This window comes from Hypanus sabinus, chromosome 7, assembly GCF_030144855.1.
Source record: "Hypanus sabinus isolate sHypSab1 chromosome 7, sHypSab1.hap1, whole genome shotgun sequence".
Lineage (NCBI taxonomy): Eukaryota > Metazoa > Chordata > Chondrichthyes > Myliobatiformes > Dasyatidae > Hypanus > Hypanus sabinus.
Window position 1 is genome coordinate 181,799,227 of NC_082712.1, and position 16,172 is coordinate 181,815,398.

Genomic DNA, 16,172 nt, shown 5'->3' on the forward strand with positions numbered 1-16,172 from the left:
TGGCATTCATTTCAAGGGAATAGAATATAAAACCAAGGAAATAATGCTGAGGCTTTATAAGTCTCTAGTCAGGCTGCACTTGATGTATTGTCAACAGTTTTGGGCCCCATATCTCAGAAAGGATGTGTTGTCATTAGAGAGAGTCTAGAAGAGGTTCACAAGGATGTTTCTGGGAACAGAGGTAAGGAGGAATTTTTATAGCCAGAGAGCAGTGAATCTGTGGAACTCTCTGCCACAGTCTGCCTTGGAGGCCAAGACCATGTGAATATTTAAAGCAAAATTTGATAGTTTCCTGATAGGTTAGGGCATCAAAGGGTATGGTGAGATGGCAGGTGTGTGGGGTTGAGTGGATCCTGAATCAGCTTTGATGGAATGGTGGAGCAGACTCGATGGGCTGAATGTCTTAATTCTGCTCCTATGTTTTATAGTCTTGTATCCCTAGGATTGTTGGGTGGTCTGTAATATAGCCCCATTGACGTGAATATACCTTTCTTACTTCTCAGTTCCACCCATAATGCCTCACTAGATGAGTTCTCCAGTCTGTCCTGAGCACTGCTGTGACATTTTCTCTGACTAGTAACGCCACCCGTTCTCCTTTAATCTCTCCCAGTCTGTCGTGTCTGAACAACTGAACACTGGAATACTGAACTGTCAGTCCTGCCCCTCCTGCAAGTCTCACTAATGACCACAATATAACTCCAGGTGTCGATCCATGCCCTGAGCTCATTCAGCTTTCCTACTATAATTCTTGCATTGAAATATACGCAGCTCAACCTTTTGATTTCTGACTTTGCCTGAGGTTTTACCAACATCTGTCTCTGCAACCTCTCCACTAACTGTTCTGGTACTCTGGTTCCCACTCCCCTGCAGCTCTAGTTTAAATCCTACTGTACACCACCCGCTGTGTCATTAGTTCAGGTGTAAACCGACTCTTCAGTACAGGTCCCACCTTCCCTGCAAGAGAGCCCAATGATCCAAAAATATTACACCAACTCCTTAGCCGCGTATTAAACCTTATAATCTTTCCATTTTTGGCCTTACAAGCACGTAGCAAGGGAATCAATCCTGAGATCACAACCCTGGAAGCCTGCACTGTAACGTAGTATCTAACTCCTCGAACTCCCTTTGCAGAACCTCTTCTGCCTCTCTCCCTTCTTGAAGAGCGGAGAGAGATTTACAATTTTCCAGTTCTCTGGAACCATGCCAGAATCCTTTGTTTCTTGACTCACACCTGCACCGCCTTTGCCCCGCCCACCCCGTTCCTGGATAAAGTGCGGGTTGCGACGCGATGCTGAGGACTGTCTTTTTCAAGTGTGGAGTTCGGTCATGAGTTACCCAGCACAGCCGACCTCTGGGAAGCCGCCTGAATACACGCAGGATGCGAAAACCAACCTGCCCACTCAGGTGTCCCTGGCTCCCGGGATACCCATGGCTCCAGCTCCCGGGATACCCATGGCTCCAGCTCCCGGGATACCCATGGCTCCAGCTCCCGGGATACCCATGGCTCCAGCTCCCGGGATACCCATGGCTCCCGCTCCCGGGATGAACACGACTCCGGCCCTCAATATTTGTGTGCAGCGGACACAGAGCCGTGACTTTTTGGTCTGGTCCATCTTCAACATGTTTTATATGAACATACTCTGTTTGGGCGTCATCGCGGTGGCATTCTCTGTGAAGGTAAACCCTAAGCAGCCTCTCTCTGTTCGGGGTGGGCGGGCAGAAGAGAGCACATGGAAGGGAGGTTGGGGAGTGAATGAGGTGGTAGTTTGAGAGCCCCTCACCTGCTCTCTCCACTTCCCAGGGTGTAGCTAACGATTGTGAAGCCAGGGTTGGTACTTTACCTATTGCTCTTGAGGAGATGGCTTGAACTTCAGGAGTGTTTTAGACTGGCTGACAGGAGATAGCTTCTCCAGAGGAGTTTCACCAGAATGATTCCAGGAATGACAGATTAACTATGTTGAGCTGATGGCTCTGGGCTGTACTCACTGGAGTTTAGAAGAATAGGGGAGGGGTGAATCTCAGTGAAACCTATTGAATATTGAAAGACCAAGACAGAGTGGACATGGAGAGGATGTTTCTTATAGTTGGGGAGTCTAGGACCAGAGGGCACACTCTCAGAATAGAGGAAAATTGATATAGACCAGGGATGTGGAGGAATTTCTTTAACCCGAGGGTAGTGAACCTGGAGGCATTGAGTACATTTAAAGCAGAGGTTGATAGGTTCTTGATTAGTCAGAACATCAAAGGTTATGGGGCGAAGGTGGGAGAATGGGGTTGAAAGGGATAATACATCAGCTGTGGAATGGTGGAGCAGACTCGCCGGGCTGAATGGCCCATCTGCTCCTATATCTTATGATTCAACTATAGAAATAAGTGATAGCCCATCTGGGATGGCCCTGTATATTATTGTCCACCTGCACTGCACTTTCCCTGTAACTGTAACATCACAATACACTTGTCTTTTGATTGCCTGGAAGCATGATCTGTCCAGATAACATACAGAACAAAAACTTTTCACTCTGTTTCAGTACATGATCCAATCCAGCCAACATTCTTCCTCATGAGGTAGGAGCAAAGCCTTTGAATATGTTTAGAAGTACATGAGGCTGAAACGTGACCATGGGTAGATGGGAATACAGTTACCCTGAGATTCATCTCAGTGAAGAGCAGGCTTCAGGTATGGACTAGTCGATTATGTGTTTCCTCATTCTCTCTGGTGCCAGTCAGTTAGGAGACTGTTAATGTTGAAGTCAAGGTCGAAAGGGGGAAGGACAGACTGAAAACACAGCTCAGGCCACTGATGGGCAAGTCCTGGAAAAATATGTGAGAGGTACAGCAGCAGGGATACGTGTAGAAAGTCAGGTCTGACTAACTTAACCTCACCTCTTGGAGGTAGTTAATGTATCTGGAGAGTTGAGTTAGTTTGCATGGAGACCACAGATGACACTGAAATGCTTCATCTGCATCAACTAAATCAGTGAGAATTGTGCCCGCAAATGACCATACTTCTGGCCCACAATTTAACTCGCACATTTTTGGAATATGAGAGGAAACCAGAGCATCCAGAAGAAAAGCAGTCTGCCACAGGGAGAACGGACAAACTTCTTACCATAAGGCATAGGAGCAGAATTAAGCCACTTGGCCCATCAAATTTACCCATGGCTGATTTATTATTCCTCTCAATCCCATTCTTTTACCTTCTGTTCATAATCTTTGACACCCTTATGAATCAAAAACCCATCAACCTCCATTTTAAATATACTCAATGACTTGGTTGCCACAGCCGTCCATGGCAAAGAATTTCACAGATTCAACACCCCCTGACTAAAGAAATTCCTCCTCATTTCTGTTCTAAAGAGACATCTCTCTAATCTGAGGCTTTGCCCTCTAGTCCGAGACTCACCAATACAGGAAACATCTCACCTGTATCACAACATCTGCTCTATCCAGGCCTTTCAATATTTGATAGGTTTCAATGAGATCGTCCCTCATTCTTCTAGACTCCAGCAAGTACAGACCCAGAGCCTGTAAAATGTTCCTCATATATTAACTCTTTCAACACATCTTTTCTCAGATAAGGGACTGCTGACAATACCCTAGGTGCAGTCTGACCAATGCCTTATAAACACAGCATCAGCATTTTATCCTTGCTTTTTTTTATTCTAGTCCTCTCAAAATTAATGTTAACACTGCATTTTCCTTACTTACCACTGGCTCAATTTGAAAATTAACCTTTGGGGAATCCTGTACAAGGACTCCCAAGTCCCTTTGCACCTCTGATTTTCAAATTTCTGTCCATTTAGTAAATAGTTTATACACTTATTCCTTCTACTAAAGTGCATGACCATATACATCCCTGCACTGTATTCTATCTGCCACTACTTTGCTCAATTTCCTAATCTGTCTAAGTCTTCAAAAGAATCTATGCTTCCTCAACACTACCTGCCTTTGCACCTATCTTTGTATTGTCAGCAAACTTGGTCACAAAGCCATCAATTGTGTCGCCCAAATCATTGACATATAACATGAAAAGAATCAGAAAACCACTAGTCACTGGCACCAGCAGCCAAACAGAAAAAGCCCTGTTTATTCCTACTCTTCACCTCCTGCCAGCCAGCCAATCTTCTGTCTATGCTAGTATCTTTCTAATACTATGGGTTCTTACAGGGAGCATCAGGAGGCTTAAGTGGTGTAGAAAATGGGAAATATTCCCACCAGCTGATTGTTTGAGGTAAGCAGTATGATGTTTTGGGATTTAGGGATGAGATTTTCCACCCAGAGAGGGGTGGGAATTGAAATCATCTGCCTGAGAAGGTTGTGCAATTTTAACAAGTAACTGGACAAGGTCTCGAATTACCAAGGGATAGAAGGTTACAGATCAAGTGCTAGAAAATGGGATGAGTAGAGATGGCTAATAGTAGAGGACATAATTTTAAGGTGATTAAAGGAAAGCATGGAAGGGGGTAGGGTGGATTCAGAGGTAGTTTTTTCACACAGTGGAATGTGCTGCCAGCACTGGTGGGAGAGACATGTAAGCAACTCTTAGAGAGGCACATGCATGGTTCAATAAATCTACACCTGCTTCAGCTCTGGAAAACAAGGTAAATCATATTTGCCTATCAGTGTTGACTTACTGATTATTATTTGATTCTATCTGCAAGTTACTGTGGTAAACAATTGATGTGCCTTCTACCTAAAATAACACATTGAAAACAAATAGAACATGACCCACGGGACCAGGACATTACAGAAACATGATTATGGGATGGGCCAGACTGGAAGCTCAATGTTCCAGGGTACAGATGCTACATGCAAGATAGAGGCGGTGAAAGAGAGAAGGGGGAGTTAAATTTTTGATCAGGGATGTACCAGAGAACCATAGAACATTACAGCACAGAAACAAGCCCTTCAGCCCTTCTTGGCTGTGCCAAACCATTTTTCTGCCTAGTCCCACTGACCTGCACCTAGACCATATCCCTCCATACCCCTCTCATCCACGTATATGTCCAAATTTTTTTTAAATGTTAAAAGTGAGCCTGCATTCACCACTTCATCTGGCAGCTCATTCAACACTCCAACTACTCTCTGTATGAAGAAGCTCCCCCTAATGTTTCCTTTAAACTTTTCCTTTTTCATCCTTAACCCATGTCCTCTGTTTTTTTTTCTCCCCTAGCCTCAGTGGAAAAAGCCTGCTTACTTTCATTCTATCTATATCCATCATAATTTTATATACCTCTATCAAATCTCCCCTCATTCTTCTATGCTCCAAGGAATAAAGTTCTAACCTATTCAACCCTTCCCTGTAACTCAGTTTCTCAAGTCCCGGTAACATCCTTGTAAACCTTCTCTGCACTCTTTCAACCTTATTAATATCCTTCCTGTAATTTGGTGACCAAAACTGCACACAATACTCAAAATTCAGTCTCACTAATGTCTTGTACAACCTCACCATAACATTCCAACTCCTATACTCAGTACTTTGATTTATAAAGGCCAATGTGCCAAGAGCTCTCTTTACAACCCTGCCTACCTGTGGTGCCACTTTTAGGGAATTATGTATCTGTATTCCCAGATCCCTCTGTTCTACTGCACTCCTCAGTGTCCTACCATTTACCTTGTATGTTCTACCTTGGTTTGTCCTTCCAAAGTGCAATACCTCACACTTGTCTGCATTAAACTCCATCTGCCATTTTTCAGCCCATTTTTCCAGCTGTTCCAAATCCCTCTGCAAGCTTTGAAAACCTTCCTCACTGTCCACTACACCTCCAATCTTTGTATCATCAGCAATTTGCTGATCAAATTTACCACATTATCATCTAGATCATTGATACAGATGACAAATAACAATGGACCCAGCACTGATCCCTGTGGCACACCACTAGTCACAGGCCTCCACTCTGAGAAGCAATCCTCCACTACCACTCTCTGACTTCTCCCATTGAGCCAATGTCTAATCCAATTTACTACCTCACCATGTATACCTAGTGACTGAATCTTCCTAACTAACCTCCCTTGCAGGACCTTGTCAAAGGCCTTACTAAAGTCCATGTAGACAACATCCACTGCCTTCCCTTCATCCACTTTCCTGGTAAGCTCCTCGAAAAACTCAAATAGATTGGTTAAACATGACCTACCTCGCACAAAGCAATGTTGACTGTCCCTAATAAGTCCCTGTCTATCTAAATACTTGTAGTTCCTATCTCTTAGCACTCCTTCCAATAATTTACCTACAACCGATGTCAAACTTACCGGCCTATAATTTCCTGGATTACTTTTAGAGCCTTTTTGAAACAACAGAACAACATGTGCTATCCTCCAATCCTCCAGCTCCTCACCCGTAGATACCGACATTTTAAATATATCTACCAGGGCCCCTGCAATTTCAATACTAGTCTCCTTCAAGGTCCGAGGGAATGCACTGTCAGGTCCTGGGGATTTATCAACTCTGATTTGCCTCAAGACAGCAAGCACCTCCTCCTCTTCAATCTGTATAGGTTCCATGACCTCACTACTTGATTGCCTTATTTCCATAGACTCCATGCCAGTTTCCTTAGTAATTGCAGATGCAAAAAACCCATTTAAGATCCCCCCATTTCTTTTGGTTCCATACATAGCCGACCACTCTGATCTTCAAGAGGACCAATTTTATCCCTTACTATCCTTTTGCTCTTAATATACCTGTAGAAGTTCTTAGGATTATCCTTCACCCTGACTGCCTAAGCAACCTCATGTCTTCTTTTAGCCCTCCTGACTTCTTTCTTAAGTATTTTCTTGCACTTTTTTGTACTCCTCAAGCACCTTATCTGCTCCTTGTTGCCTATACCTGTCATACATCTCTCTCTTCTTCTTTATCAGATTTCCAATATCCCTCGAAAACCAAGGTTCCTTATTTATATTCACTTTGCCTTTAATCCTGACAGGAACGTACAAACTCTGCACTCTCAAAATTTCTCCTTTGAAGGCCTCCTACTTACCAATCACATCCTTGCCAGAGAACAACCTGTCCCAATCCATGCTTTTTAGATCCTTTCTCATTTCTTCAAATTTGACCTTTTTCCAGCTTAGAACTTCAACCCGAGGACCAGATCCATCTTTATCCATGAACAAGTTGAAACTAATGGCGTTATGATCTCTAGACCCAAAGTGTTCCCCTACACACACTTCTGTTACTTGTCCTAACTCGTTTCCTAATAAGAGATCTAATATTGCATCCTCTCTACTTGGTACCTCTATATATTGATTTAGAAAACTTTCCTGAACACATTTTACAAACTCTAACCTGACTAGACCTTTAACAGTATGGGAGTCCCAATCAATATGTGGAAAATTAAAATCCCCTACTATCACAGCTTTATTTTTCCTGCAGTTGTCTGCTATCTCTCTGCAGATTTGCTCCTCCAATTCTCGCTGACTATTGGGTGGTCTATAATACAACCCGATTAATGTGGTCATACCTTTCCTGTTTCTCAGCTCCACCCATATGGCCTCGGTAGACAAGTTCTCTAATCTCTCCTGCCTGAGCACTGCTGTAACATTTTCCCTGACTATCAATACCACCCCCCACCCTTCATCCCTCTGGCTCTATCACGAGAGAGGATATTTCTGGGGGATGGTCAGTGAGGGTTGAAGGGGCTGATTAAATTAATGAGATTGTCCTAAAGACCCTCCAACACTCGGGGAATTTGAGGAGTGAATATGTAGAGATTCATAGATTGCTGTAAGAATAATAGGGTGATAATTGTCAGTGATTTCAATTTAGGAGTAGAATAGCTGATTTATTATCCCACTCAACCCCATTCTGAAAATCAAAGTAAACAACATCCATTGATTCTCCCTTGTCTATCCTGCCTGTTATTTCCTCAAAGAATTTCAACTGATTTGTCAGGCAAGATTTTCCCTTAAGGAAACTGTGCTGACTATATCCTATTTTATCATGTGCCTCCAAGTACCAAAAAGCACATCCTTAATAATTGATTCCAACATCTTCCCAACCACTGAGGTCAGACTAACTGGCCTATAATTTCCTTTCTTCTGCCTTCCTCCCTTCTTAAAGAGTGGAGTCACATTTGTAATTTTCCAGTCTTCCAGATCCATTCCAAAATCTAGTGATTCTTGGAAGATCATTACTAATGCCTCCATAATCTTTTTAGCCACCTTGGGATATAATCCATCTGGTGGTCCAGGTGACTTTGAGGCTTCTGGTCAGGAAAAGGAAGGAAATGTACATTGCTTTTAGGCAGTTGGGTATGAATGAATCCTTCTGATCAGGGAGAAAATTGAAATAATTGTTTTTGGTGCCAAAAAGAACAATCAAAAGTCAATGCTCACTTAGAATCCCTGTCATTACAGATCACAAACCAAGCCAGAAAACTTGGTGTTGTGATGAACTCTGACTTAAAATTTAACTGCCACGTTAAGACAATTACAAAATCAGCCTACAACCATCTTAAAAATATAGTGCGAGTTAAAGAGCTTATATCTTAGCAAGATCTAGAAAAACTCATCCGTGCATTTATTTTAGTAGGCTTGGCTACTGAAATGGCGTTTCCACAGGTCCCTTTCAAAGATCCCTCAGGCAGCTGCAACTCTTTCAGAACGTTACTGCTAGAGTCTTCACCTAGACCAAAAAGTAGACCAGTAGACCAGTTCTCAGAGCATTACACTGGCTTCCTGTCCATCAGAGGATTGACTTTAAAATATCTCTACTGGTTTATAAAGCACTGAATGGTCTAGGGCCAAAATACATCTCCGATCTCTTGCTGCATTATGAACCTTCCCAAGCTCTTAGGTCTGTTTACCATCTCCAGGGGCAAAACTAAACATGGTGAAGCAGTTTTTAGTTACCATGCTCCACATATCTGGAATAACCTTCTGGAATCTGCCCCAACTTTAAGCTTTTTAAATCGAGGCTTAAAACTTTTTGCTGTAGTTTTTAATTAGAATCTCCTGCACTGTAACTTCTATTTATCATATTTTTTTGTGATTTTATTCTCTTATTTATTATCTGAAATTTGATTTTTATATCTTGTTCTATGTAGAACACTTTGAATTGCCTTGTGTTTTAATAGTGCTATACAAATAAACTTGCTTGCTCAATGAATATAAAAAGTTTAAGAGCAGGCTTAAGAGGGAAATCAGGAGAACTAAAAGAGAGTATGAGATGGATTGGGAGTCAGAGGTAAAGATAATCTCAACAGATTCTTCAATTTTATTTACAGTAAAAGGGTGACTAGGGAGAAATTAGATCCTCTTAAAGATAATGAGGATTGCCTATCTGTAGAGCCACAGGAAATGGCTGAGATTTTTTAATGTCTAATTCTTCTTCGCGTCTACTAAGGGAAATTTAATTGATGTGAAAGATCCTTTTCACATCCAAAAAGTAACAAAGTTTTGGATTATATGAGGTATTTTCAGCCTTAAAACACTTAAATGTTGGCACATCCCCAGGCCTGACCACCTGAACAAGTGCACTACCAGGCCAGGAAAGGAATCAGGTGAATTGTAGAAATATTTGCTTCATTGTTAGCCACAGAATTTAGATGTGAATATATTGTACGTGGCTTGATTAGCAAGTTTAGAATCAGTAGACTGGAACATATTCGGGGATTCATCTTAAGATCTGAATGAATATGCCACCGTTGTCACGAACTTCATCAAGACCTGTGTGGATGTATGTGTGCCCTTGAGAACATTCTGAGTCTTAAGAAAGCAGAAGCCCTGGATGAACCAGAAAATTTTCAGTCTGCCGAGGGCTAGGTCTGTAATGTTCATGACTGGCGATCCAGAACAATACATATCCAGGTATGACTTATGGAAGGTCGTTACTTACTGCCTATAACACAACTGCCATTTAGGGCAGCAATGAAGGCCTCCATCTCTGGTGGTGTTCAGGGCTTCCTTCATCATGTCAGTAGTTTCCTCTCGGTTTTAGCTACAGTCAATCATGCAAGCCTTGGGTGGAGACTCAGGAATACTGTCACAGTCAGATGCAGAAGGATTCTTCATTGCTGTTTCCATTACAAGGAATACTGCCCCACACATATGTAGAAGGGTTCTTCTTTGCTATTTCCATAACAATTTTGTTTTACCAGTCAGGGTTGTTAGCCATGAGCCTAACCTGAAGGATCATGGAAGACCATTGTGAGAGTGAAAGGCAATTCTGTGTGAAGTCAGAGACACAATTGGATGCACAACAGTTATAGCAGGGTTTGCATGACATTACTTTCTATCAAACAAAACCTAACAGCATAAATGGAAGTGGTGCATCACTCCCTGATGAGCTCAATGCTTTTTATGCTGGCTTTGAAAGGGAAAATAAAAGTATACAGTGTGAATCCTCACAGTACAGTATCTGGTGACTCTGATCACTGTCTTGGAGATCAGAATATCCTTCAAGAGGGTAAACTCTTGCAAGATATCAGACCCTGAAGGTGCATGCAGGACACTGAATAGCAATGCCAACAAACTGGCAGGAGAGATCAAGGACATCTTCAATCTCTCATTACTGCAGTGTCAGGGTGAGCTACCTCAATAACTATCATGTAGGGGCACTCATATCTACTGTGATGAAGTGCTTTGAGTAACTGGTCATGGCCAGAATCAGTTTCTGCCTAATCAAGGACCTGGGCCCACTGCAACTTGCCTGTATCTACTACAGGTGTACAGCAGACACAATCACACTGGCTCTTAAAGATTAAACATGAGGAAATCTGCAGATGCTGGAAATTCAAACAACACACACAAAATGCTGGTGGAACACAGCAGGCCAGGCAGCAGCTATAGGGACTGGGTCAGGACTGGGTCTCGGCCCGAAACGTCGACAGTGCTTCTCCCTATAGATGTTGCCTGGCCTGCTGTGTTCCACCAGCATTTTGTGTGTGTGGTTCTTAAAGATTAATTTAATGATTACAGCTCAGTGTTCAACAGCATCAAACCCTCAATACTAAACAATAAGCTTCAAATCTTGGGCCCAAGTACCTCCCTCTCCAATTGGATCTTTGATTTCCTCATCAGGAGCCCATAGTCCGTATGGATCAATAGTAACATCTCCTCCTCACTGACAAATTTCTTGGGGTGTACTGTGATTCAATTTTTTTGACATTGTAAATTGGATTTGATATTGGCTTAATGGGAGAAGTCAGAGAGTGGCAGATGACTGGAAGTTGTGACTAGTGGAGTGCTACAGGGATCTGTGCTGGGTCGTTTGTTGTTTGTCATCTATATCAATGATCTAGATGATAACGTAGTAAACCAGATCAACAAATTTGCAGAGAATCATGATAGGGTCAATGCAAACAGGCTTTTTCCATTAAGGTGGTGGGTGAGACTAGAACCAGAGGTCATAGTGTGTGTACATGTGTAGGCTGGCTGGTGGCATCATTGCCGAACTTTGGAGCAAAGTCTCTCGAGTTCGAATCCAGCCGGCTCCAAAAAACCTGGAGAAGGATGGGCTCCACCAGGTTTCAGATGCCCAGGACACGCTGTATGATGAGCAATCACCAAAAAGATCGGTGCAAAAAGCTTGTCATGATGGCACCCCAGCAACTCCACCAGGAGTTAAGGGCACACACACACAATATGAGGGGGAGCTCCTTCACTCAGAGGGTGATGACAGTGGTGGATGTGGGTTTGATTTCTGCATTTAAGAGAAATTTGGGTAAGTACATAGATGGGAGGGGTAGGGAGGCTATGGTCTAGGTGCAGGTTGATGAGACTAGGCAGAATAATGGTAAGTGTAAACTAAATGGGTCAAAGGGCCGGTTTCTGTGCTGTACTGTTCTGTGACATTTTAAGTCTATACCAAAGGTGCAGCAATTTCTTTCCGTAGTAACTACTGGGATACTTAATAAATATTTGGATAAGATCACTGAGGTCATTAACCTCTCACTTCAGCAGTATGTGGTACCCACCTGCTTCAAGCAGGCTTCAATTATATTGATACCCAAGATGAGTGTGATGACCTGCCTCAATGATTATCGCCCAATAGCACTTATATCCAGTGATGAAGTGTTTTGAGATGTTGGTGATGAAACATAACAACCCCTGCCTGAGAAGCAACATAGATACACTGCGATTTGCCTACTGGAGCAAAAAGTCCAGAGCATGTGCTATTTCATTGGCTCCTCACTCTGGACAGCAAAGATGCATATGCAGGTTTTCGTGAATAAGATGACAGAGGTGTTTTAAACCTTAGCAATTCTTTCATTGTCCTCCAAGCACAAAACATGAAGTGTGGATTTAAAAAAAACCTCATGTAATTACGTCATCAGACCAGCCCTTCAAGTGAACCCCAGCTCAATGTCAGTGGTTGTGAATTATGCTTGTTTCCACCCATTACATTAGTCTACACAGTCACCCCCGGAATTCACTAAAATCAGCATTGTGAGCTTGTCTGGATCCCATTTTCAATGGGTGGAGTAATAGCAAGTGGTGAAATAAAGCAGTGATAGAAATTCACCAAACCTAAAACTCTTGTTATTTTCTGTAGCACAGATGGTGGGATATCCATAATGGTAGTTACTATTGATGGGAAGTATTTTTGCACCTTATGCACAGATGCAATTGCCGAGAAAGTCAATGGCTGACAACCTAAACTGGCATTTAGCAGGGTTAATAATCAACCTGTGTTGCCTTAAGTGCTCAAAGTGTGCGAAAATGAGCTACATGTTCATTTTTGGATGCACTGCTGACAAGTATGTCATCCAGGTGACCACAAAGAAAATCTTTACGTCTTTTACTACAGAGACCGTCAGCTGTTGGAAAGTCTGTGCTGCATTTTTCAGCCCAATTGGCATGTGCAGAAACTCAGAGGCCAAATGGGGTTATCAGAGCCGTTTTAGGAATGTTGTCCGAGTACACAGGCACCTAACTAAGTCAGCTTTAGAAAAAAATGTGCTGAAAAGCCTTGGATGTGTGGGACTGGGTAATGATCAGGGATGGTGGCCTCATTAAGGTGTCAGTAATTGCCACATGTGCGGCAACATGACTTGGGGAAGAAATGGGAAGGAGAAGTCAAGGGGCCATTTGATTTGCATACAATGCCAAGCATTTCCATGTTGGCAAACTCAGCCTTTGCGGCTGCCAGCTTTTCTAGGTTCAGTCTATGTGCACAGGCATGGATCGGCAGGCCAGTTGTAGTAATGTGATGCTTGGCCCCATGTTTTGTGACTGTAGTGGAGAATGTGGGTTTGGTGATTTTGGGGAATTTGCCCAGCAATTGAGTGAATTCAGATGCAGTGGTGCATGTGCTTGACAGAGTTGTTGTGGGGAATTTACTGGAGGACCAGGGTAACTCAAAGTCCTTGACATTCACAAGCCATCAGTTCTTAAAATCAACCAACAGTCCTTTGGGCACACAAGAAATCTGCACTGAGCAGAGGTCTAGGCACTTTAGCCAGGATGAAATCCCGTGCATAATGACACCTACTGAAGCAGAGCATCATCTGTCTTGTCCCACAAGTATGGATCCTTGTAGGTGGCCTATAGCAAGGTTTCATTGCTCTTTGCCTTCTGATCAATAAGCAATGCGGGCAGCACACTTACTTGAGCACTCATGTCACACAAGAAGCGTCGCCCTGTCAGGAAGTCTGTATTGAACAGTAGGGACCCTGGTAGCTGGGACCCATGATGTTCACGGACCTCCAACATCCTAATGTGTTGGCACTGTCCGAGCTGCGAGGTGGTCAGCACTTCCTGATGTTTGTACCGAAGTGAATGTGGTAAAACTACAGACCTAGTGTTGTCTGTTTTGCAGCTGCGGGCATACGTCTGCTGGAGGCCTTGCTTACTGGGCTGATTGAGGCAGGGAAAGGAGGAGGAATTATGCACCTCTGATTGGCTGAGTGTAAAATATCAGCCATTTTAGTAAGCTCACTATAGTCCATCATGGGTGTAATAGTAAGGGCTAAGCAAACAGAATCAGGCATTTGCTGTATGAAGAGTTGTTTAAAAATAAAACAAGGGTGGTGATTTCCCAGGAGAGACAGTATGTCGTCCTTCAACTCCATAGGCCTCACATCCCCTAGGCTGGGCAAAACAGTAACATTCTGATGTGCTCAGACTCAGAAAATCCAAAAGTCTGCAAAAGGTGAGTATTCAGCAATAAATATTTATCGTGTTCAGGTGGGTGGTCAACCAAACTCACACTCTCGCTGCTGTCAAACTACTAAGCCACATCACTATATAGTAATATCTGGTGCTAACTACGGAGATTTCTCACAGTGCAAATTGGGCCTCGGCTTGTACAAACTAAGTGAAAGCATTTTGCTCCCAAAACTCCAGCAGTTCAAAAGCAACTCAGTTGGCCAGCATTTTGAATAACCCTGGAATTGTCCCAGAACATTGGGATCACCAATATAGGTTTTTGTAAATAAAACGGTGGAGATGTTTTAAGTTTAGGGGAAAACTGTAACAACCACCTTGTTCTCTGTTTGGGGAACATAAAGCACAATTTTTTAAAAAAATTCACATAATAATGTTATCACATCAGACCAGCAACTTAAAGTGAACCTTGAATCAATGTCGGTGATTGTGAATTATGCACCGATTTCCTCCCATTACATTATCCTACACATACATCAGGATACTCTATCAACCACAGCTTGGCATTTAATATGATCATCCCCTCAAAACTAATCAATAATCTTAAGGACATTGGCCTCAATACTTCCTTATGCAAATAGATCCTGGATTTCCTACATGCAGACCCCAGTCAGTATGGATTGGCAAGAACATCTTCTCCATCGCCATCAGCACAGGTGCACCACAAAGCTGTGTGCTTATCCCCTGCTCTACTTGTTTTACATTTATGACTCTGTGGCTAAGCACAGCTCCAATTCCACATTCAATATTGCTAGTGACACCACTGTCGTAGGCCGAATCAAAGGTAGTGATGAGTTAGCATATTTGGGGGAGATTGAAAATCTGGCTGAGGGATGAGCTTGAAAGCAGGGAGGTCATGCTGCAACTGTACAGGGTACTGGTGAGGCCGCATCTGGAGTCCTGTGTCTAGTTTTGGTCTTCTTACTTGAGGAAGGGTATACTGGCTTTGGAGGTAGGGCAGAGGAGGTTCACTAGGTTGATTCCAGAGGTAAGGGGTTAGACTATGAGGAGAGATTGAGTTGCCTGGGACTATACTCACTGGAATTCAGAAGAATTGAGATCTTATAGAAACATATAAAATTATGAAAGGGATAGATAAGATTGAGACAGGAAAGTTGCTTCCACTGGTAGGTGAGACTAGCATAAGGGGACATAGCTTCAAGATTCGGGAGAGTAGATTTAAGATGGAAATGGGGAGGAAATGCTTTTCCCAGAGAGTGGTGAATCTGTGGAATTCTCTGCCCAATGAAGCAGTGGAGACTACCTCAGTACTCAGTAAATATATTTAAAGCAAGGTTGGATAGATTTTTGCATAGTAGAGGAATTAAGGGTTATGGGGAAAAGGCAGGTAAGTGGAGATGAGTCCATGGCCAGATCAGCCATGATCTTATTGAATTATGGAGCAGGCTCAACAGGTTGCATGGCCTCCTCCTGCTCCTGTTTCTGATGTTCTTATGTTAGTGTTGTTACAACTTATTCAATGTCAGCAAGATCAAGAAGCTGATCATGGACTTCAGGAGAAGGACACCAGAGGTCTATGAACCAGTCCTCAGATGATTTGAGGTGAAGAGGGTCAGCAACTTTAAATTCCTCGCTGTTATTGTTTTGGAGGATCTGTCCTGGGTCTAGCACGCAAGGGCAATTATGAAGAAAGCACAGCAGCACCTCCACTTCCCTAGGAGTTTGTGGAAATTCAGCATGACATTTAAAATTTTGACAGACTTCTATAGATGTGTAGTAAAAGTATACTGACTTGCTACATCACTGCCTGGTATGGAAGCACCAATGCTCTTGAACGAAAAACCTTACAAAAAGTGGTGGATATGGCCCACTCCATCACAGGTAAAGCCTTTCCTACCATTGCACACATCTACACAGAACATTGTTGCAGGAAATTAGCATCCATCATCAGGGACCCCCCATCACCCAGGACATGTTCTCTTCTTGCTGCTGCCATCAGGAAGGTGATACAAGAGCCCCAGGACTCTTATCACCAGGTTCAGGAACAGTTACTTGGACTAAAGGGGATAAATACACTCAACTTCACTTGTCCTGTTATTGAAATAGTCCCA

The 16,172-nt window shown here is 43.0% G+C and overlaps 1 protein-coding gene across 1 annotated transcript in view; it reads left to right on the top strand.

Annotated features, from left to right (window-relative positions):
- The first annotated feature begins 1,326 nt into the window (after window positions 1-1,326).
- Window positions 1,327-16,172, top strand: part of LOC132396462 (dispanin subfamily A member 2b-like) — a 33,890-nt gene continuing 19,044 nt past the window's right edge. Inside the window, exon 1 of the mRNA XM_059974006.1 lies at window positions 1,327-1,677. Coding sequence (XP_059829989.1) covers window positions 1,327-1,677 — 351 coding nt within the window. The remainder of the gene's footprint in view (window positions 1,678-16,172) is intronic.